Source organism: Dreissena polymorpha, chromosome 16 (genome assembly GCF_020536995.1).
Source record: "Dreissena polymorpha isolate Duluth1 chromosome 16, UMN_Dpol_1.0, whole genome shotgun sequence".
Lineage (NCBI taxonomy): Eukaryota > Metazoa > Mollusca > Bivalvia > Myida > Dreissenidae > Dreissena > Dreissena polymorpha.
Window position 1 is genome coordinate 27,020,248 of NC_068370.1, and position 24,005 is coordinate 27,044,252.

General features: G+C 32.0%; 1 protein-coding gene across 1 annotated transcript; it reads left to right on the top strand.

The window, feature by feature from the left end:
- The first annotated feature begins 3,485 nt into the window (after window positions 1-3,485).
- LOC127861536 (neurogenic locus notch homolog protein 1-like) lies at window positions 3,486-14,900 on the top strand. Its single transcript, XM_052400134.1, has 5 exons — window positions 3,486-4,328; window positions 11,083-11,253; window positions 11,445-11,588; window positions 14,184-14,395; window positions 14,777-14,900. The coding sequence occupies exons 1-4, from the start codon at window positions 3,509-3,511 to the stop codon at window positions 14,318-14,320; spliced, it is 1,272 nt and encodes a 423-aa protein (XP_052256094.1). The 5' UTR covers window positions 3,486-3,508; the 3' UTR covers window positions 14,321-14,395; window positions 14,777-14,900.
- The last annotated feature ends 9,105 nt before the right edge of the window (window positions 14,901-24,005 follow it).

Below are 24,005 nucleotides of genomic sequence, written 5' to 3' on the forward strand. Positions count from 1 at the left end.
ATAAAACATGGCTTCGTGTTGTAAAAAACCCCTGCTTTGAATTAGGAGCTGTTGCACATCACCGGAATTATTACAAACGCAGGTCAGTTAGTTACATTAGATTAAATTTGCTGATCATAGTTTTCGTTAAACCGCTTTTGGTACACGTTTAGTTTTGTGTAAATTGTTTACAAGTATTTTCAAAATGCCTAATTTGTGAGAACCGGCACGTGTGATATTGCATATGTTTCTCTTTTAAGATTATCATATAAAATTATACTAAATATTGCAGTTGTGTAAGTACAGTCATTTAATGACATTTATGAGAAAACACGAATGTATGTGTACGATCGGTCTTATTGGTAGCATGTTAAAGCTGACAGGTCTCATTTGTATTAATGTATGTGCAATTATTATTTGGCATATGTTAATAAGTAAACAATGTCATCGTGATCAAGATTATTACGCAACGTTTATCTACCTGAGGCCGACCAAAAAATATATGTTTAAACAACCATTGTTGCATTATCAAATAGTGCATCTGTACGTTTGATTGCATAAAATAATATACACGGAAATTGATGCATGAATAATGTTGCTTAATCTGTTATGTGCTTGTTTACGAGACTTCTATCTTAACGTTGTCAAATTCAACGAAGCACAGCGAAACCGATATAACTACGTAATAATTCGATACTTAGTGTTTAAGTAAAAACAATATTGTGTTTTAATAGAACATAAGCATGTGACTTTGATTCAGTAAAAATAATGACTAAGATCCGTCATGGTTAATGCGTATTTTAAATGTCTATTTTCATAAAAACATTTAACATCAGCGTTTAATTGCTTTGATTAGTATTGCATATTGTGCCTATTACTTCCCTTTGCTAATGCATGCGTTGTGTAATGTAAATATAGAAATACATAATATTAAACTGACTTTCTGTAAAACTTTATTCATTTAATATTTTAAATTAAAGTGAAAAAACTGTGCGTGCGCTTTGATTTACGAGAACATCTACTAATACATTTATGTTTAATGAACATTTATTAATAAAGTGTGGTACATTTTATATTCAGTAATCTGTTTTAAATCGAGCTAAGAATCACATAAATATCTATACTTCTGAAAGCTACATAAAGGAGACACAATTATATTTGTACATATCCTGTTACAATATAAGAATAGACAAACCGCGCGACAAGTCCGGTATGTTTAACCACATACACGGATATTATTGAAAATTAATTGATGAAAAATCAGGCTATATCTCTCAATTGCATGCTGATGATACTTGATTGGTAAGGTTCCTTCCAATCAAATGCATCTGAATGCATCCAAGTAAATTCTTCATCCGTGTAATGTGAACAAGTACGGAGGCGCGTAAGTGTAGAATTTAACAAAATATGTGACGATACAGAGAAATACTTTTTATTTAGCTTAATATGTTTCAATGTCAGTTTACATTTTTTATTTTATGCTTTCCGGTGGTTTATTGAGAAATATCAGTGAATTAAAACTGATAATTTCACTGTTTCAAACAATGAAAATTATCAGTGAAAATTATCGATAATTTTCACTGTTTATGTTTAATGACGTCAATTTTTTTGACGAAATGACGTCATTTTCCCAGCGAAATTCTTTAGTTAAACTCTTTAACAATGTATATAAACTGTGAAAAAAAGCATAAAATAAAAAGAAAATTTGTTGGGTTCAGTGGATTATCGATTTTAATTTACTCGTGATCATATAAAATATATATTTTCTATGATCACTCGTGAATTAAAATCGATAATCCACCGAATCCAACAAATATCCTCTATATAATTGTAAAATGTTCAAAATCATTGAATCATATGACCGTTGGAATATCTAACACTTTTTCATTGAAATTGTGTAAGATGTAAATACATTATAGTCAAATCACCTAAACTAATATCGATAAAATGAAGCTCATAACTGACATATTCATGACATCTTCACTATAATGCATAATGGTTGCAGTTATGGCGCACCAAACCTCGAACCTAACGAAGCGTTTCTTACTCAAATAAACATTGGTGACACATGCTTCAAATGAAGTAAACATATTTTCGGCATGGAATAAACAAGACCGAATTATCATTTTTAACCACATACATTACTTATTTACGAGCTTTAATTTTGTTTTATCTATACGTTAAAGATTTTGTGGTCTCTATTTGTAAAGTCAAGACATTAACTAAAATAGACTTAAAAAGGTACTGCTTTGTGCGGATGAATAATGCACAATATTGAGTTATTATAACACTCGATGAGGTCGCTTTGTTTTCAACTTGGCGAGAACAGTGTTTGTGAAACTTTAAGACTCTAAAGGATATGAAATAACTGTAGTATCTTATATGCTCCCAGACGGTGCAGCCTGGAATGTAAACAGCTGGGTGGGTTGTGTAAAGATAATAGCGCGTTCTGGATGTGGATGTTGAATGTGTTTAATCGTATATTTCTTGAAAGTGGAATACAATGTATAATGAAATGAGGAGCACATAGGTTGACCAGGCAGCGATTTTCTCATCTAAGTTCTAAGTTTTTACGACACCAAGTCAGGTCTCTTGTTATAAATAGTTTGACCTTTAATAACACACACACTATGCTGACCAACTTATATAAAAATTGTGTTCGAGGATACTATTGCGGTTGTTTTCTACTATGGTTTTATTCCGCTAACCATATTGCATCGGAATTTCTATTCGGTTAGATTAAATAGCAGTTTAAGTATTGGACACATGCATATCGTTACATGTATAGCACTTGTGATTAATTATATATTTGCTTAATGTTACTTGTTATTCATTGTTGTCTGAATAAATATTGACTTTAAGACCGAACATCGACAGCTGTAATGTTTTTAATCACTTCATAAAGAAATTTATACAAGTGGTAAACCATAGATTTTTTTTTAGGTTACCAGTCAATGCTTTGCTTTTTTTTTAAATTATTTAAGTATGAAAGAACATACGAAGAACCGACGATTTGTACATGTGTGCTTCTGAACATATATAGGCATAACATCCAAAACCGTACCTTTTAAATTCTTTATCACCAATTGACAAATGACATACGACTAAACTCGTCTTCAAAATGGCGATGCTGGTAAAATTAATGGTTTTACATATGTCAGCAAGCGTGTTCTTTCATAACCCGGCCTATGCAAAATGTCCTTTTGACGCGTGCTCTATAATACCCCACTCGTGTAAAGCTAATCAAGAGTGCGTAACTGTGGATGATTGTTCAATGATGTGCACGTGTCCATCAGGGCAGTGCGATAATGTGACGTCAACAAACTTCATAACTTCAACACAACCCACTGAGGCAAAGGTAACGTCAACGACAATATCTGGGACAAATTGCTCATGCGTTCACGGTACGTGTGTGAATAACGCCACAACTCCATGTGTCTGCAACCACAACTGGTTTGGTAAAACGTGTAATGTAACATGCAATCAAATTTGTGGAGAAAGTATGTTATGCATTGGTGGTATTGAAAACATGCTATGTATACCAGATGGTGTGAATGACAATCATGAGCCAAAGAACCTTTCAAACCCCGACGTATGTAGTCCGACCTACGTCAAACGACCAGATTCGGAAAGAAGTTGCAGTTTGATTCCACTGAGTTGTGAATTTGGAGTATGCATTGAAATGACGGATACGATTCACTGCAATTGTGACCTTGGGGCTACCGGTCAGCTGTGCGAACAGAGATGCTGTCGAAACTGTGGTGCGCATGGCTCATGTCGTGTCGTGCCTGGATCTGGAATAGAAGAGTGCAACTGCGAGAAGAACTATACCGGCGCGTTTTGTGAAATACCTAACCACATAGCTAACAATTCTTGTAACTGTGTTCATGGCTCATGTAATGATGCGAGAACGTGCATTTGTAACAAAGGATGGACGGGAGCCACGTGCAACATATCCTGTTCGGATCATTGCGGTCAGGGTAGCACTTGTGCAGAAGTCTTTAGCAAAGTAATATGCAACCCAACCAGAAAAGAGACCACGAGCCAGAGTCAGACCACGAGTATCCCGCGCCAGGACGCTTGCAGCTCCGACTACGTCCTTCGACCAGTACAAGAACGGGAATGCATGGGCATATTTAATTGTACATACGGGACCTGTGTTATCCAAGGAGACTTTATGTTGTGTCAATGCGATATTGGTGTATCGCCCGGATATCAGCTATGTGAGCACAAATGTTGCAAGGACTGTGGAAACAACGGGCGGTGCTACTACCACCCTGAGCTAAATGAGATATGTGACTGTGACATTAAATATGCAGGGTCACTGTGTGAGATATACAATCCGCCAGGTACGATTGGGTCTTTATTTACCAGATGATTTCACAACACATGGTAAAAACAGGTATATAATGTCCCAGTCGTGAAATACTTTAACGTGTCTCAGTTGCATTAGAACATAACAGTATTGTGTCAATCGTCTTTGATATATTTAAACTTAATATTCATTTCTATAGTTTGTAATGGATACTATATGGCTGTTCAATGAGGAATCGCTTTTATATAATTAACTTCAAAACAGTATTACCTTATTAAGTAACTCAGATGTTGCTTTTGCATATACCGTTGATATTATCACTGAATTGCAACAGTTCAAACAATGCTGCGTCTAATGACAGTGTATAGCATTACATGTAATTAGTGACTTAATTCCTGTTTTATCTCGTTACTGTTGGTGAAAAAAAAGATTACTTTTATTGTTCTTTTAACCGTGTGTAGCATATTTATACGTGTTTATATTCATGTCAAATTGTACGTTCGATACGTTCACACTACAGTAATCTTACTGACGTGTTTCAAATAACATTATTTTAAAAAGACCATATCACGTGTTTGCATTTCTGGAGCAGATCAGGGATTTAAATTTATAAAAGAAAGTCAAATTGACTTTTTCTTGAAATTTTGCGGATTCAAACTAAATATTGCAAGAGCATCTTCTTAGCGCGGCTATTTTATCATAAACATTTACCTAACAGTTTCAAAATATTGAAATGCAAGCATGACAAATATATACTGAAGTTGATGCTTTTTATTCATATATAGCAATGGTCATCTCAATTATTTGGTATACTGTAACCTAGAATAAAAATTAACTAGATGTATAGACATATGGACGACGGACATGAAAACGTTATCCAATTAGCGTCTAATTAGCATTATTTGCTCTGCTGAGCTAAAATGAATTGCATTAGGCCTAAGACTTTAAAAAAATGACATTCTGATAAAATATTGAAAGCATAATTAAGTATTAAATGTTTGTTTTACACATCCTAAAACTTTCAAAACATTTTAAGGTAGATATAGATGTATTTATATAATAAGATTAAAATATGACACAAGTTGTTAATGCTTCCATTGTGCGTTTGACACACATGGGACACTTTGTTAAATATCTTTATTTGCATAACACGAAAACCCTACGTAAATTTATTATGACAAACATACAATATATACCATGTTATGTGTTCTAAATTCTAATACGTCACTTAGCTGATCATCTCGGTTCTTTATTATTTTAAGCATGATGTTTAAAACATAATCAGTAACAAGAATTGATCTTTTAAGACATTTCTTGCATATATTATTTAGCGGTTCATTTTGGTCAATATTTTTCCAATTCTAAGAATTAATTTTATAATCTCTGATTGTAAATCAATAACCATAAACTAATTATAAACTTAAATATTAATTGACTCTTGCTTAGAAGATCATGTAATTATGTTTAAAAGGCATTTCAAAACTGACTATGATTACCGTACTTTGCAATTCGGTTCTTTTTAAATAATTGGTCACGTTTGCATGAATCCTTTTGAAATGTTACCTATATCGAAAGTAACTCAACGGGCTGCAATTTAAAATGCATGCACAGAGAGTTATACAAGGCAATTATTAGAAGAAATAAATATTGTGATAATTAATCTACAATGCCATTAACACATGCTATAACCCACACCCAATCATTATAAAATATCATATTTATATTATTTACAACTTACATTGCAGATAATTTTAATATTTGGTTATTTGATCGGGACTATCGCAAACTAATTAATTGGGGAGAGTAATTTCATGTTTTAGCCATAAACCGTTTTATTTAGATATCAAAATATATAATAAGTTCAGTACCAACGCAAATGATCGATGCAACTAAGCAGTATCCTGCCAATAATATACTGAATTATTTTTTTGTTATTGTGCTTTTCACATTTAAACATTGATTATAGTGATATAACTGAAATTTAGATTAGATTAACGGCGTCCCACGGTGTCCACTTTGTACATAGATGTTTTTCATAATTGATATGACGCCCTAAACTTATGTTTGTGATTGGTACGTCCGCAAGCAAAATTGTGTTTAACATTCGCTGTACTATTTGTTATCTGATATTTGAAACCTTTAGGCTAACTTTTCACATTTACTTATATCCTAAAATGAATAACATGATTGATATAGCCTTTAATATAATATTTTATCACATGCCATACCCTGTTTCCCATGTAATATAACCATTACATATTTTTTTTTATTACACATGTGTAATACAACATTTTTAAGCGTTTTAATTGGCTTAGTTTTCGTTTATTGACCTAATCGCATTTTGTTATTTTGTTGAAATGACGTTGCAACGTCAGATGACGTCACGAAATGTAAATAACATTCGGGATTTATGATAATGTTTGCGTAGATATTTATTTAATTGGCCCCTTTAAAAGAATGTGATAAAAAAGATCTGACACTCGTTGTCATATCATACCATATTTTATTAAACTCGTCCAGGAACTTCGTTAGTAAGCGAGCGTTTCCTGAACTCGTTTTATAAAATATGGTATGATATGACAACTCGTGCCTAGATCCTATATATTTATAATGTGGTATCATACTTATCAGTGTGTCATGATTTTATTTGTATTTTCCGGGTGAAAGAAAAGGTTACATTATTCCGATTGGCTGAATTTGTGCATACGAACATCCAATAAAATACGTTATACCGAAATGTTGATGAGATTAAAATCAATACGAAGTGGTTTCAATGAATGCGTGAAAAAGAAATAAAAATCATTACATAAATATTTGAAGGTAAACCATTAAACTTATCTTTATCAAGAAAACGTACGAATTTCAGTGAGCATATGAAGTCTGTATATCATTCAAAATGAAATTCAGTTTGCTGTATCATTTGATTTGCAACATTTGCTAAACTTTTAAATGAATCAAAAGTATGTATTGCTACAGTTGATTTAAATTGAAGACCAATGTATCCGTAAACGAAACGTGTTAGAGTAATATACAACTCCTTAAATGAAACATTAAGAACAAATAATATATAAAACATGTTTCCTTACTCTGTTCTATTACAATGTTAATAATGATTTCAGTCGCGTAAAATACTGCACAGTTGGTGCACATTACATACTGCGTTTTCATCACATGATACACAACAACTGTAATTATCTCTGCCCCTTGGAAACATGCCGATATTTAGTTGTTCTATCGCTTACTTATGTACTTACTTATGTAAATGCTATATAAGTTTGGCTGCAACATCGATTAACTACGATTCACCAAGTCTCATAAATCGATGTTGATTGCAATTTTTATATTTGTTTAAGATTTATTTGTGTGCTACAATAGTGTAATACTCAACCCGCATTTGCGCAAAGAATGAAGTTCTGTTTGAAGTCAGTACATATTGTCTAAGATATCTATTTTGAAGTGAATACTATGTTGTTTTTAACGAGTTCCAGATATAGTCATTTTTACTAAGCCCAGATAAAGAAACCAACGTAGAGGAATTGTCTGCTCTTATTTTTCGGCGTAAGCTGTATTAAGCCAGCTTTTCACCCTGACTTGACCTTTGTAAGTGTCCAATAATACTCAAATAAAATTTCCCGCGGCTAGGTACGAATGAATACACTTCATTTATTCCATTGGCTGATTTGAGTATAACACCAGAACATTGGAAACATATCCGCGTCTTTGTAACACTGTTTTACTGCATGAAACAATTTTATCTCTAATGAAAAGGCTCAATAGATAGAACAGTTTTACAATCAATTTTCGACATAAATACAGTTTGTGCGTTCACCTTTTATTTTCAGAGAATTACCAGCGCAAAAGCGTTTATACTAAAGGCTATGTTGTCATATTTAGTACTTACTTGCATTGCATTTCAACCCGCGAGGTTTCGGGTCAAGTCGCGGCCATTTGTGAAAGTCAGAGTTTATATACAGTTCATCACCGGAGTTCGCAGAAGGGGTTGCGATCATTGTGTTACACCGGTCTTACTGACAATAACGCAGTGACTGTAATGCATTGCATTCCAATCCGCAAGGTATCAAGGTCAGTTTGCGGTCAGTTGCAGAAATCTTTATATAAACGCCGTCTCGTAAACTTTGTGCACTTGAAGTCTGTTTTGATCAGAGAGATACTAAATAAAGATATTCGGCGATATTATTGTGGTATGTCAATCATCGATTTTTAATATGGTTTCAACCATGATAAGGACCAATTTTGATAAAATTCATTAGAAATATTTATCCATTTAGACCAGTTTATTAAGCATGAGCACAATAATTCACTATACTATAATTATGCAATTAAATAAGATTCGAGTATTGCCGGCTGACCTATATGCACTCGTTTATTTTCATGTTTCTTGTGTTTTTCTATTATGTAAATATAGATATCTGAGTAATAATATCACATAAAGCAAAATAAGCCACGAAATCTGGCGTAACACCCCGTAATTGATTTGCTTATGATGTAGCTAAGAACTGCGCAGAAAAGAGGCATCCGCTACTTTTTATCTCATAGAGATAACTTTTGATCGTTCATAAACATCGACCACAATCAACGCCGTATATCTTTTTTAAAGATATTTCTTGTTTTAAATATACCAATAACGTTAACATTTTTAGCAATGATCTTCATTTTTGCGAAACGTTTAGTTACAGTTATCAGTACATTTGTAAATAGACTTTGTTGTAACGTGTATACAATACTTTTTAGACAACATATGTATGAATGTATGCATTTAAATTTTCTAGTTAAATCCAACTATCTATTTATCGAATGCGCGTTAAGATATAACCATGGGGAATTGTCTTAAGTTTGTTTATTAAACTATCTAAAACAAACATTTTGCAATTCCATCGACAAACAAAACATGCAACAGTTTGATCAAAAGTTTTTTATTACTTCATGTTCATGTTTACTTTATTTTCTCAGTTGCAAGAGGACAATCTAAGGTATTGTTTATTGAATGACGCATGACTTACTAGTAATTTACAATGTTCACCAGTAAACTAATATACCGAATTGATCAGCTTGCTTAAATGGGATATACAGTTTAATAAACCCAAACACAAAACTTGGGCCCATCACTGGGCTTACGCTGATGGCTTGCCTTTTATAGATTGATTACTCTGATATATGGTTTACCGGGGTCATTTGGCAACTTTGGTAACTTTCTGCTGTTTCTGTTTATAAACCATTGAAACAATGTTTGCGAACACTTTAAATTACTATCGACACAAATGCATAATTAGCTTTTTGAACAGTGTATTTCAAAATATCAATTTGAAAATCTGTAATTCACATATGATAACGCAAGTGCATGTTTTGATCAAGTGGATGGTGTAGATGTTGTTATAACAAATCGTTATATGTGTAGAATTAAAAGATGCGTTATGTGTTTGAAAACTTTGCCACCAGGCCGAATCCAATGTAAAAACTTGAATCACAGAACAGCTGTCTCCGTCATAATTTTAACACATATTGATAGATTTTGAAATAACTTAACAAAATGCAATTTGTTAACCTCAACAAGCAGTGTTTAAAAAGTGTCAACTAAAAAAACCTCAACGTCTCAATTAGGAGTTCAAAGACCGAATTTGGCAAAAAGACATCTTGTTCTCACTGTAAACTCGTCATTCGTCACGATATATTAAAATAACTAAACAAAAATGACAAAAATAAGAAGACGGCATTTCGTGTGTAACATCCGTCTGACTAGCTGAAATGTCAAGGGCAAAATTAGATGTTGAATTGCAATAAAGCAGCTTATACATCCCTGTCAAAAAAGGTTTAAAGTTTAAGCCCGACAACATCAATGCCATTTTAAATCTGTGTTTATGGTGGTTTTTAACATGTGTCTCAATTTCAAGTATTTGATAAGTGATGTTCCCTGAATCTCATGCGAGCGTTTCAGGGAAGTTACGACCCTCTTGTTTTAAATATTAATTGAAAATAGTATATGCTTGATTTATTGTTTGAGTGTTTATGTGTTTGTGTTCTTAGGGGAGGGGGGGGGGGGGGGTTGCTATTAACATAGGTGCAAGCCTTTCTGAATCTAAAGAATAGTGTGTTATACTGCAAAATAACGTACTTATGTAATTGCTGCATTCGCATTATAAATTTTAACAGCGTTACATCGTTATGCATTTACCACAACGCCGGCTGCTATATTTCAGAGCGCTTGGTAGGGTGCGATATATATTTGTGTACACTCCATTGTAAAAGGCAAACATATTCCTAATTTTATCTAAAATCTGCTGTTGAAGTTGTTTGCAATTGAATCTGCATCTTAATATAACTTAATCGAGTAACGTAATAAGTTCTCTAGCGAATCGAACTACTTGCGACGTATACACTCGATAAGAATGTTCATTAGGAATATTACCATCAAGGAGTGAGAAATTTACAATAATGAAATAAAAATAATCTTGTTTGTTAAAAAGACTGACTTACGCTTTATTGTCAATTATATCGATGTATGTATGCCCAGAAATAGGTTTATCTAAATTGTCACGTTTTTCAATAGTGCTTATTTTGAAAAATATTAAAAGCTTAAATAAAGTGCTTATGATAACAAAACAATGATCTTATTAATTTACCTCTTATTTTATAAACACCATTAACTTTAAAATTTGAAAATGAATTAATAAAACATGAGCCAGTTATTCTTAAATCTGTCTTAAGACATTAAAAAAATAGCCGTCTGATATTAAATGAATACTGAAATGTTGATGGTGATGTTTTTTCAGTGAAGTACACAGAAGTGGAGAAAGTGCAATGGTGGTTCTATCTGCTGGCTATATTGATCCCAATCATCGTGATGACGCTGTTTATGTCACTGGTCCTCATGTATCTATGGAAACGGCGCGTCATCGTTGTTCTGAAAGCTGTCAGGTTGTTTCAAGCGTACGAAGATGACGGTAATGAATTGAAACATAATACGAATACATACTATGCTTAAGAAATGACTAGAATTAAACTATTTAAGAAATCAGAGATATAAACGTGTGTAGTTTAATATTGTTGCTGACATCAATATCGTTAATAAATTAGGAAACACTGTTAACATTTGATAATATTAATATAACTATTCATTTTTTTTCTCTGGTAGACGAATGTCAATGTGACGCTTTCATCTCGTTCCGTTCCAATACCCCGGACGAAGATTACGTTATTCATACGTTATTCCCGAAACTAACGCGAGAAATGGGTTTCAACGTGAACGTCCATTATAAAGATTTTATTACGGGAAATGGTAAGACCATCTTTCTTACAGTACAATTTATTATGGGAAGAGCATGTGTGAATGCTTTGTCCATTACCTTGTTAAATATCATGGGCTCTAAGTATTCCACATTGACTTCCAAAATCAATGAGAACGATTCTAACTGTGAAAAAAAGCCATATGAAAATTTATCACATTACTCTCTTTTTTAATTAACTTCTTGTACTACAGTATATGACCGATTAGTTGCTATCCAAAGGCCTTGTATTGTTTATACAAATTACACCAAGTCATAACGTTTGGTAAGGACTCAAGTATTACAATGATTGCATATATATTTGTTCATGATAACGTCCGACATCAAGACTATATTTTAAAACTAAATCACAGATATTTTTGTGGAATGCATTCTGGTAAAGTCTTACGCAGTTCTTTTTTACATAAAGATAATTGTTATTAAAAAATGCAAGACAACTATCCGAGTGTGTATTTTATTAGAGTTTTATTATAATTTATAGCCTTTATGATTGACTTATCCTCGAAATCGTTTTGTTCTTAAAATAATGTAAAGGTAAATTATCATTTTTCGAAGTAAGACGCTATTCTCGTATACACTGTAAATTTGATATATATATTCTAGACCTATTCAAGATTTAATAATGTCAAGTTTCTGTATATTATTACTGTTTATAATCGTGCTTGTACTAAACATACTTGTTCATGGCAAACTTAGCACATAGCTAGCTTTTTTCAGACAGTTTGTCACACAACTTTATCAATGTACGATATGTTCTTAAAACTTAATATTCTAATGTTTTTGTCTTTTTTGTTTTTGGCGATGTAACAACATACGCTTTTTTTACCTAATAATCGCTTTTAAAACTCATTTAATTGTTCCGAATGCATATAAGGAAATGTGTTGAGTTTTGACATAAACTGTATAACGTAAGTATGTGTAATGACAGCCAATAATGCAAAGTTGTTGTATGCATTTCGTTGATGTAAAATGTATTATTTAAAATGCTTGGAAACATTTGTTTCAAAATATACTAGAAATGGCTAATTTCAAACTTCTGAGGGAGCTTTTTAAAATAATATTTCAAATATAGCAACGTAACGTTTTTCAATTTCATTAAAGGTTATAACTGTCGGCCAAGAAAATGCGAAACATGTGCCGTTAATTAGTTTAAGTGAGTCATTCTACGTATGAAATACATATTTCTGGCAATTGGTAAAACAGCATCTACAAATTTGGAATATGTTTAAGAAATACGCTTTTTACTTTAAACGATATTGTGCATTAAGTCGTGCACTGTAATTTATATATTTATTAGAGACCTTGCATCACATCATGTTACGTTCAGCAAATGAAACTTGTTTAGCACATACTCTTCTGAAGTGAATATAAACGATTTGAAAAAAGGAAATATCAAACGTGTCTGTAAAATAAAATGTTAATTAGAGACATAGCGATTGCGTGCTTTAATCCCTATGTGACGGTGATAACTTTAAAACTTTATTTACATAAATAAAATTGCATTATTTTATTTTCAGTTTATTGTATTTTGTATGGCCTAGTTTTCGGTTAAAGAAAATGTAAATCACAGGCCTGGTGTTTGCTAACAAAAATTCCGTTATTGCGGTGAATAATTCGGGGTCTGTCCATTACGCTTATACTTAGATTAAAACGATTAGTAAAATCGTGGAAAAAACAATTGTAGAATGAAATAAAAAACAACATATTTTTTCCATTAGAATTGACATATAACTGATTGTAAACATGTTATGATACTTACTTTCTTTATTATTTAATAAACTATGTATGTTAAAATTCGGATACAGTAAGAGATACGTCCTTCTTAGCAATTTAAGTTACATGTCCATCTTATTGCGGTTAAAAGTACAACTGCTAATGAAAAGCATGACACTTTGGATTATCATACATATGGAAAATAAACAAAGTAGCGTTTACAAACAGTTCGAATCGAAAGACAGTATTTACACTTTTCAAAAGAGTCAAATTACCGGTATATTCTTCCCTCATCATATAAATAAAGGTTACCTGCCTTTACAACTATTTTATGTGACATTTGAATGTATGTTATGTCGGTTTATTCCTAATTTGACGATTGTCAACTTTACTTGGACGTTATTTAACCAGCACACATTTATGTGTCAGTATAATAATAATAAACGTATTTAAACGACTACAAACAGTTCAATACGAATCGATCCGAACTTGCGTCAATCTTCGCCCTTTGTTTTGTGTTACATGCACACACATAAGTCAGGTATACAAAACAAGCTTTGAAATTATACGTGTAGGTCAAATATACCATGTGGAGTGGATTTATCACAGTACGTGCCTATAGTATCATTTAACGCAAAGGATGCAGCTAGTATAATGCCAGCTGAAATATTTGATATCATGTACTGGTTTAACGTTTTTGTAGTTGTCACTAGACGAACAAATGAATCAGGATATTATACAATTTTCTGTAGGATAGCACGACTCCTTCACACGTGCAATTACTCTCAAATAATGTTCTGGTGGTGCGGTTATTAAAGCGTCTTGCCGTTTGTATTGTGGATTTCTATAAGGCTGATTATGTTTGTTTATACCAGAGATCACCAACAACATCATCTACGCCGTTGAGAACAGTCGTCGCACGATCCTGGTCGTCTCACCTCACTATCTCACGAGCAACTTGACCAATATGGAGTGGCACAGCAGAAGGTGCTCGAGCACAAGAACAAGATAATTCTCATTCTTCTGGAAGATATATCGTCGTTCAAAGACACCATAGACCCCAACCTGAAACGAATTCTAGACTCTGGTAGGCTGTGTAGATGTGTACATGATAAACGATACTATAGATTTTATTTGCATACTTTCGTATTTGATGCGATAAAAAATGTACTATAAAAACATTAACTGCATTGGAAAAGTTTGAAAAGTGCGGGGTTAAACTGTGTGAAGGCAATGTTTCGGTTTATTTATCGATGTAATTTGTATATGTAATGCTCGATTATTGTGTTTAAGAATTAACTAGCTAAACATTATATAAAAATATATATTTTAACTATTATAAAATAAAAGTATGTAAGCAAAATAGTTTAATTTAAACATGTCAATGCCCTCGCTTCATAAGCATTATTTATTTCATAGTAGATTTATTTTACTGACAAATTTGTATTTTTTGTGGTTTTGTTTTCAGTAACATACATTGAATGGCCGGGAAACCAGTCTGAAAAGGTCGATAAATTTTGGCAACGAATAAACTTGTCAATGCCAAAGAAGAAGAAACACTCCTCTTCGTACATGAACAGTTCTCTTACAAAATGATGGACTCAGGTCAGCCAAACAATCTGACCAATCAGAAATCAGACTCTTTTAACGAGTCATTTGAACTTGATTCAATTAAACCAAGTTATGACCGAAGTGTTTCAGAAAGAACAGAAGTGTTTCACCATGTAAATGAGGATAATATGTTGGGTCTTGATGAAATGTACAGCATAATAAACGAAGCGTCCACAGATCTGGACGGTAAACATGTACCTGACGAACAAACGCGGGATGTGGATTAACAATGACAGTGATGTTTGCAATAGACCGAAAGCATTGCTAAAATGTGTCGAAAAGAACTGAGAACGAGTATGTCTTCAAATCGATGTTTGAACATTCACCTATATTAACTTTGTGGCAGCTTTAATTATTACTTAATAGTTTATTGAAGGCAGATTAGCAGTTAGGACACGTTAGCATATAGTGGTTAAGGTTTCACTTCACTCATTAGCTGCAGACACGTTATTGTGTTCCAAACGTTGATTTGCCTCATGTGATACAACAGGCTGATACTATATAATGACAATAATACGAATCTCACAATTATATATTGCAAAATTTGATCAATATCATTCGAGTATGACATAAGCTAGATAATGCAATGCATTCCTTTTAATTTTAAATTGTTATCGAATACGTTACACTATATTATGTACCATATCGCAAACACAAAGTTAAATTTTATATTAATTATTTATTATGTATAAAAAAACTTTTTAATAAAAAACAACAACATTTTATTGCAAACCACCATGAATACGTTTGGATGTTTAATGATGAATATTTCTGAAACGTATAACTGTCTGTAGAATAATGCAATAATGGTTTCATCGCTTCTGAATTACGTCATTTGATCAACTTTTACTGTCTCAGCTACATGCTTTTGTCATCGGGTTTATATCGTTCAACTTAATATTTTCTCGCTGACGGGCGTTTCTCGGTCGATTTGTTTTTAAGCTTCGTTGTATATATTTTAAATAATATACGCGTGTATCCATCACGCACCTTTTTATCATTACTTGTATAATTTTCGCTGTAATAAATTTTCGCCTCAATCCATACGGTTATTCTTTTTAGGTATTACATGCATTTTCATTTACATTTATTTTCATAATATATGACAGTCGCATAAATAACCAAGCAATGTTATATGGATCTTTAACACCCAGTATTGCTGCTTCTTCCTGTATTTACACGATTAATTATCTGAAATATTTACTACATGATGCTATATTCTTAAATATGTATAAAAGGAATGCAATACTGCTTGAGCGACTGGAGTTTCACTTTCTATAATAAACTGTTAATTAAAGTTAATGTTGAAAAGTGGTTAATAGTTTATACAGTGACAGGCGAATATGATAGCAATGATAAGATGTTGTGTCTTACGTTTTAATGGCCAAAAGGGTTTGTTTAAACAATCATAAAATGTTTACCATAGTAAATATTTCAACTTCTCAAACTGAAACTGAATATATATGTATAACACGAATCATTTATATAAGTGTAAACCCAGTATTTATATTACGTTTTTCATTTATCATTAAAAAATAATTTTTTATAACCTGTAAATATCCTCCGTGCCGGAAGTACTGTTCTTCACTCCTCTGATTTCTTTTTTTTTTCAACATTATCTTCATCAGTTAATTCAAATTGTTTGAGTGTTAAATTATTTGCATAGCCATATCATTATTTTTTAGGATTGCTATTAAATGTATTGTTAATACTCGTCTTATATATACTCACGTCATAATTGTTTTTGTCAAAAGTCGTATACATGTACTGCATTATAAAAATGTGCATAGCACCCGATTGAAATAAAAGATTTGTAAGCTTCAGCCGTGTTTGTTACTCATAGTAAGTGAAAATAGTCCAGGATTGATATTAAAAAAACACTTAATTTTGAATTTCAGAAAATAAAATTTTTCATCTCTTATATGCCTTATTATATTTTATCGTGTTAGGTTCAATATTAGAAACTTTGATATAAAGTTTTCAACATAAATGTTATATGTTATTATTTGTTATTACATTAAAGACTCGAATATCTATTATACGATATTGGATGTAATAGATATATGACTCATACGTCATTTACAAAACAGTTTGTTAAGTAACCCTTGTAGGTGATTAGTAATAATATCTCGTTTCTAAAACATTTTTCAGCATTGTCCTCGTCATCGTTGTCCCTAAATTTTGTATTCTTATAAAGCCTGACCGAAATCTATTGGAAGTATGCATGTAAAGTGTTTAATATTTTTGTTGCAATAATTATTGAAGTTTTGTGCACAGGATTTTATGTTTTGTTGTTTAATGTTGTCTTTATGATACAAACATTTAATAATATACCCATGTCTCATTGAGAATGTATCATTGATCGAAATACCCATAAATCTTGTGGAGTCATAAAGTTTATTTACCACACAATAATTATAAGCTGTTGGCTCGTGATGAAAATTTGCTGAAGTGTCAAATTCCGGTTAATAAAACAGCAACAACATTATTTTTATTAGTGGATTTTATTATCTTGTTAACATGACTGCCAAAACACTCATTTAGTTCATCTGGATCTATGTAAGTAGTTAAAAACTGTGTTTTCTTACCAAATATAAACGAATTATTTAATGATATTGATTAATAACTACGATAGATAACTACAGAACATATCATAATGATGCTGTTGATTACGATATTACATTATTATGTTGTTGTAGCTGTCATCATCCTCACCATGTTCATCCTCATCATCTTCCTTCTAATCACTCTCCTCTTCTTCATCATCACCATGAACAACGTATAAATCCTATGAAACCAAATCATCATCTAAACAAAAAAGAAAACAAAGTTTTTACCCGACTATACAAATGAGTAAATTTAAATTGCTCTTATAGTCAATGCAATATTATTTCAATATAAACCAAAAGCGTTTTATTTCGTCAATAGTTTTTATAAATTTGCTTGTTTTAACATAAATTTGTTCGTTTAAAAAACATGATACTTCTGTTCAAAATTTAGAAGTTACGATGTATAATTAAAGTGATCATACAATTCGAAGGTTTATGGAACGAAACAAATGCAATTAAAGTATGCTTTTTGTGTTCAATGCATAACTATCGTATCTGATACGGATAGGTTTGGTAAATATGATAATAATCACTTTCCACTCAATCGATATGATTTTTAAGGGTTGTTTAATGCAGAAAAAACACACTCATACATGACATAAACAACGCATACTTTGCAAAAAGGAGAAATATTTTCAAAAATAGAAAAGTATAAATGGAAAGACGCCCACAAACAAATTTTCCTGAGAGTATTTGAAAACAATTTTAACTTACATCATTCGCAAATATTGGAAGCAATCGCGTCTACGGATATAGACGACGCGATCGATACAATATAAACTTGTGCAAATACGCTGCGTCCGATATGAAGGTTTATTATAGAACACAGTTTCTTAATATTAATGACACTTCAGCAAATCAGCCATGGTGGGAAAGGGAATGTAAAGCGAAAGCGGCTAAACAAACGAAGTACGAAGCACTACGAAAATTCCGTTTAAGTCATGATGTATCGGACTATCAACACTATGTAACACTCCGTAGAGAGTTTAAAAATATGTGCTCGGTCAAAAAACAAGTGTTTCAAACGACGAAAAGAAACGAATTGGTTTAAGCGCGTTCTTAATCAAAGTTGTTCTGGAAATTAATAAAAAGTAGTCAAGACGAACAACACAGATTCTTGGTATAAAGATCCATGTGCATGGTATGCTTATTTCAAGGGTCTTCTTGTAAAAGACAATCAACCAAGTCTAATTGATATAAATTTGGAAGGTAACGAAACTGAAGATGATCAAGATCAATTTTTAAACTCAGAAATCACGAACGAAGAAATAACGCAAGGTATTTAAATACTCAAAGAAGGTAAATCGCAAGGGACCGATGGCTATTGGGGCTGAATTTTATAAAAGTTACGATGAATATGATAAAACCTATCTTCGAGATTTATTTAATCAGATTCTTTATACTGGTCATTTTCCAAATACTTGGCAGGGATATTATGATTGTGCCTATTTATAAGGCAGGCGCTACAGACTACCCCTCTAATTATAGAGATATATCACTAATTAATATAATGTATACAATATTTTCCAACAGTGTATATAACATATTATGCAAATGGTCAGATTTTGATAATAAAATAGACGAATCGCAAGCCATTTTTAGCAACGGATATTCAACCATCGACAATGTATTTACTCTTCAAAGTATGGTTCAAAAATATACGTGTAGACCTGGTGGTAGGTTTTATGTTTTATACGTGGACTTCCAAAAAGCATTTGATAGTTTGATTCTTCATAATCTATTTACAACTATGTGTTAAAATGTTGTCAGAGGGAAGCTTGTTCACGTATTAAAATCCATGTATTCAAATTGACGCGGATGTATACGGGTCAATAATAATAACGTTACGTAAAACATTAATTGTATCATCGGCAATAGGCAAGGGGACGTAACCAGTACAATTATTTTTAATTTGTACATAAACGAGTTGTATACCTTTCTAAAATCTAAAGGTTATAGGAATATTATTATCACCGGAGACATTTCAGACATAATTTGCATTCTTTTTGCCGATGACCTTGCGAGCTGCGCTGATACTGCAATCGAGCTACAGTCACAATTGAACTCAATATTGGAATTGTGTGAGCATACAGGTATGTCAATTAATCGACAATTATTTTTTTAGAAACGGAGGTCCGCTAAGATCATACGAACATTGGGTCTATCAATATAATCCGGTAAATGTCACATCTGTATATAAATATATGGGTCTTCTTTTTACGCCTAAACTATCATGGACTATCAAAACAAAAACTTGCACCTCAGGCCCAAAAATCTATTTTTTTGCTATTAAATCATATCGAAGAAACTTTGTATACTTTTCAAATACAGACTATTTTAAATTGTTTGATTCAATGGTAAAAAAGATGCTTACATATGGTTCCGAGATATATGGAATATAATTCTCAGACATTCTTGAAAAAATACAAATAGAGTATTGTAGATATTTTCTTGGTGTAAATAAATCTGTAAATGATAGCATGATACAAGGAAAATGTGGTAGATTACCGCTTTGTATAGAACATCGTGTAAAATGTGTTAAATATTGGTTTAAATTGGATAAGTATGACAGCGGATCGATATCATAGAAATTGCTATACTATATTGAAGCGGCACGACGAAATCGGAAGAACTAATTCGGTAACATCTGTTAAAACATTTTGTACCGATATGGATTTAATTTTGTTTGGATAAGTCAAGAGATAGGAAATGTGGAATTATTTTAAATGTCATTTAAACAAATGTTCATTGCTTATAAAACTCAAAACTAGCTTGAAACTCTAGGAAATTCATTAAGATGTGATACCTACAAACACTTCAAATCTATGTTAAACCCAGACAAATATTTGTATATTGATATACACTTTTATGTTCCAAAGTCATTTGCTAGATTTCGTTGTTTAAGTCATAAATTAGCAATTGAAACTGGTCGACATTAAGGAATTTCTAGAAAACACCGATTATGTACATATTGTTTAGTCTCTTTTAATAATATATGTATGGAAGATGAGTTTCATGTATTTTTTAAATGTCCAAAATTTAGAAAGGCGAATGTATATCTTTTCATGGTACAATGGCGAAAAAAATCCGTAATGTTTGCAATCTAATGTATATTTCTGATGAAAGAAAACTAAAAAGCATAGCCGTTTTTGTAAACGAAATAATGAAAAAGAACGATGTAGATCAAAATTGATGTAAAACATTGATGTATCACAACTCATAAATTATATGTTGTTACTTATATATTCGGTGTTTTAGGCCTTTATCTACAAATAAACATTTGTCTTGTCTTGTCATGTCATCTGTAAACCGTGGTAAATTGGAAATACCAAGCAACTCTCTAAATTTCTGTATTTCTATTTCAGACAATTCATTTGTCTGCTTAATAACAGTTGCGTTTGACAATATATTGTTGTTTATCGGAGACAGACTGTTTATGTTTTGTTTAGCATTTTAAACAAGGTGGCCCTTTCTGTGGTACTACTGTACAACTGATTTAATGTTTTTTCATTAAACAATTGCATTTCCTTGTCCGATTATCCGTCAAACGAACCAGCTGACTTGTCTGGATGTAACACGTCTTCGTGAAGTTTGGAGCTCGAGTTCTAGTTTGACTTGAAAAAATATTAACATAACTAATTAACTATCTTAATAATAAAATAAATTAATAAAAACAACGGGGACTACGTCTAAGTTTGCGCCACAATTTTTCGTGCTTATATCGTCCCATTCTTCATTTTCTTGGTCATAGTTCGACTGTCAGAAACAAACGAAAAATGTGCTGTGTGCCTCCAGTGTACTTCTGTTTGGATAACTTTGGGTAGACTCGATTTTTCCCCAAATTAATCGATTAGTTTGAACTCGGAATACAATTCAATGGTATACATGTGAGGCCGAATGCATTACAAAAAAATAAATGTTCACATCAGCAAGCATATGGGTGTCAATCCTACTTAATGTCTGACTGTGGCCTATTTTTACACGCTATGAGATCGTATCGACTATCTAAAACATAAATAGTGATCTTAGAACATTAGCAAATATAACGTACGTAAGTTAATTATTAATAGGACACAATTGTCGGTATTGACAGATTTATGTATAACGAGTGTTCTTGCTTACATATTATCTAAAAACCTCGTTGATTGTGCATGCATAATTCATACCAATATACAAGAATGAGCACAGTGTTGGTTTTTGAAAACAGGTTCATTTATTTAACTTGAGTTGATATTCTTTGATTCGTTATATGTTTTAAGTTATTACACATATTTAAATAAAGCGATCAACACTTATGGTAAAGTAATACACTTTCCGGTGAAACTTGCTATTTTTGCCATGTTAAAATCAACCACGGGAAGTACTGAAATCAAACACATTTAAACCAAATGTAATTATAAGATTATACATTCTGAAAAAAAAAAGTTAATATATTACGATGACAAAAAGGCCACAATGTATCTGATGTTGGCTCTTTCGCAAACTATATCCAACTTTTAATGCAGCCCCGCGGATGTTTTCCATCAAAATCTATGATAAGATTGAGGATTGAATTAAATAAGAAAATTGGGCAATTTGAAATATCCCATTGAACAAAAACCTATGGTTCGTTGTACCACAGGAGTTTAAATTCTATCCATAAAGCTTATCCAATGGCTAAATATTTAAAAAAAAATAAACTTATACTATATAGGGCTTTATGTTTTTATTATTTAGTCATTGGATTAGCTTTATGGATAGAATTTCAAACTCCTGTGGTTGTACTTGCTAAGTAATTGGTTCGAACGACTCGGGAATAATGCTATTGTATAAGTTCTCTTCCAACGGATTACTTCCAATAATGACCATCATCAATTTTCAAAGCTAGGCTAAAAGTTCGCTTTTTACGTCGTCACAGTTCAATTTACCACCATGTTGGCGTAAGAAGACATCAAATATTTATCAATACTAACAAATATCTAAACCAAACATGCATGCATATACATTGCGTTCAATATTACTACAATATGCTTCCATACTTCATGAAAACGCAGCGATATTTGTTAAGATTTAAAACCGACATATGTTCAATTAAAGAAGTGTCTATTATAATAGGTATTGTAATACGCATGCTAATTTTGGTAAATATAAACACATATGTGTAAGCAGTCCTGTGCAAATAAGCTCAATAGGAACCATAACTTAAGCAGACACTCATTCACAAATAAAATACAAGTATATGTAATTCCGTACCTTCAAGTTATCTAAAAGGTTGTTCCTTTTTACAAATTTGAAGTGTGTTGTATTTTATGTATGAGTGTTTTGTTTTTCCTGTACTAAAAACAACTTTCTAATTGTTTAAAGGCAACTCGTCATTCACAATAAGATCTCTATAAACTATCCATGTAATTTATTTTTCCGTCGTGAATAACACTGTATACTCTATTTATGACGTGGCTTTTCACATTTGTTGACTTAAAGATCATGTCGATTGAGTGCGTAGTATGTATTATCGTTTTTATCAAACATACCAATACCAGATACGACAGTTTTGCACTAAACGCAAGATGCATACTTAATTACATATGATTCATTCCAAAACTCTTCGTTGTATTCGTAGTGTATGATCACTATAATTTTAATGCAACACTATAGAACTGCGATTTTGGTATCATTTATATAATATTCCATTGACTTTATTGAAATTTGCGCATTGTGTATCAAAGGGTAAAAAATCTATTTCCTCTTGTTTTGAGAATAATATGGGTTACTAGAATATATAACTGTTTTCATGATGATGATAATGATGAAGAGGGGAAGGAGCAGACAGAAGATTATAAGGATAATGAAAATGCTGAGGACGATTACAGCTACAACAACATAATCGTGGTCAATATAATAATCAACACCATCGGTATGAGTTGTTTAAGAATTATCTATACAAGATATTCGTCAATAACATTAAATAATTCGTTTACATTTGGTATCACACTGTATTTAACTATTTACATAGATCAGGCTTTACTAAATGAGTGGTTTGGCAAAAATATTAAGAAAATAATAACATCCACGAATAAAATGAATACTGCTGCTGTTTTATTTACCGGATATTGACACTTAAGCACGAGCAAACAGCGTTACAATTGTTTGCTGGTGTTGAATCTTTATTACTCCATCCGAATTATGGGCATTTCGATAAATGAAACATTATGGTGTCGAACGTTGCGGATATATTTTGTTAATGTTTGTAAAATAAAAACAATAGTAAACATAAATAAACCCTTTAAAGTGACTTGTGCACAAATGTTCATATATGTATTAAGAATTGTTGACACTGAACGTGTCAACGTGTATAAGATTTTGTTCATGCTTTATTAGAATACAAGCAGTCTTTAAATACAGACACAGCAATCAGGAAAAAATACTGAAATGTGTTTCTGAATAGAGATATAATAAGCAGTCACCTTCAAGGATTACTTCACAAAACTGCTTCGTAAA

Bases quoted from the DNA above. Each gene is read 5' to 3' on its own strand.
- LOC127861536 (XM_052400134.1), top strand. From the start codon at position 3,509: ATGCTATGTATACCAGATGGTGTGAATGACAATCATGAGCCAAAGAAC. The intron at 11,254-11,444 runs GTAATGAATTGA...TTTCTCTGGTAG, and splicing joins TCAAGCGTACGAAGATGACG to ACGAATGTCAATGTGACGCT. The intron at 11,589-14,183 runs GTAAGACCATCT...TGTTTATACCAG, and splicing joins AGATTTTATTACGGGAAATG to AGATCACCAACAACATCATC.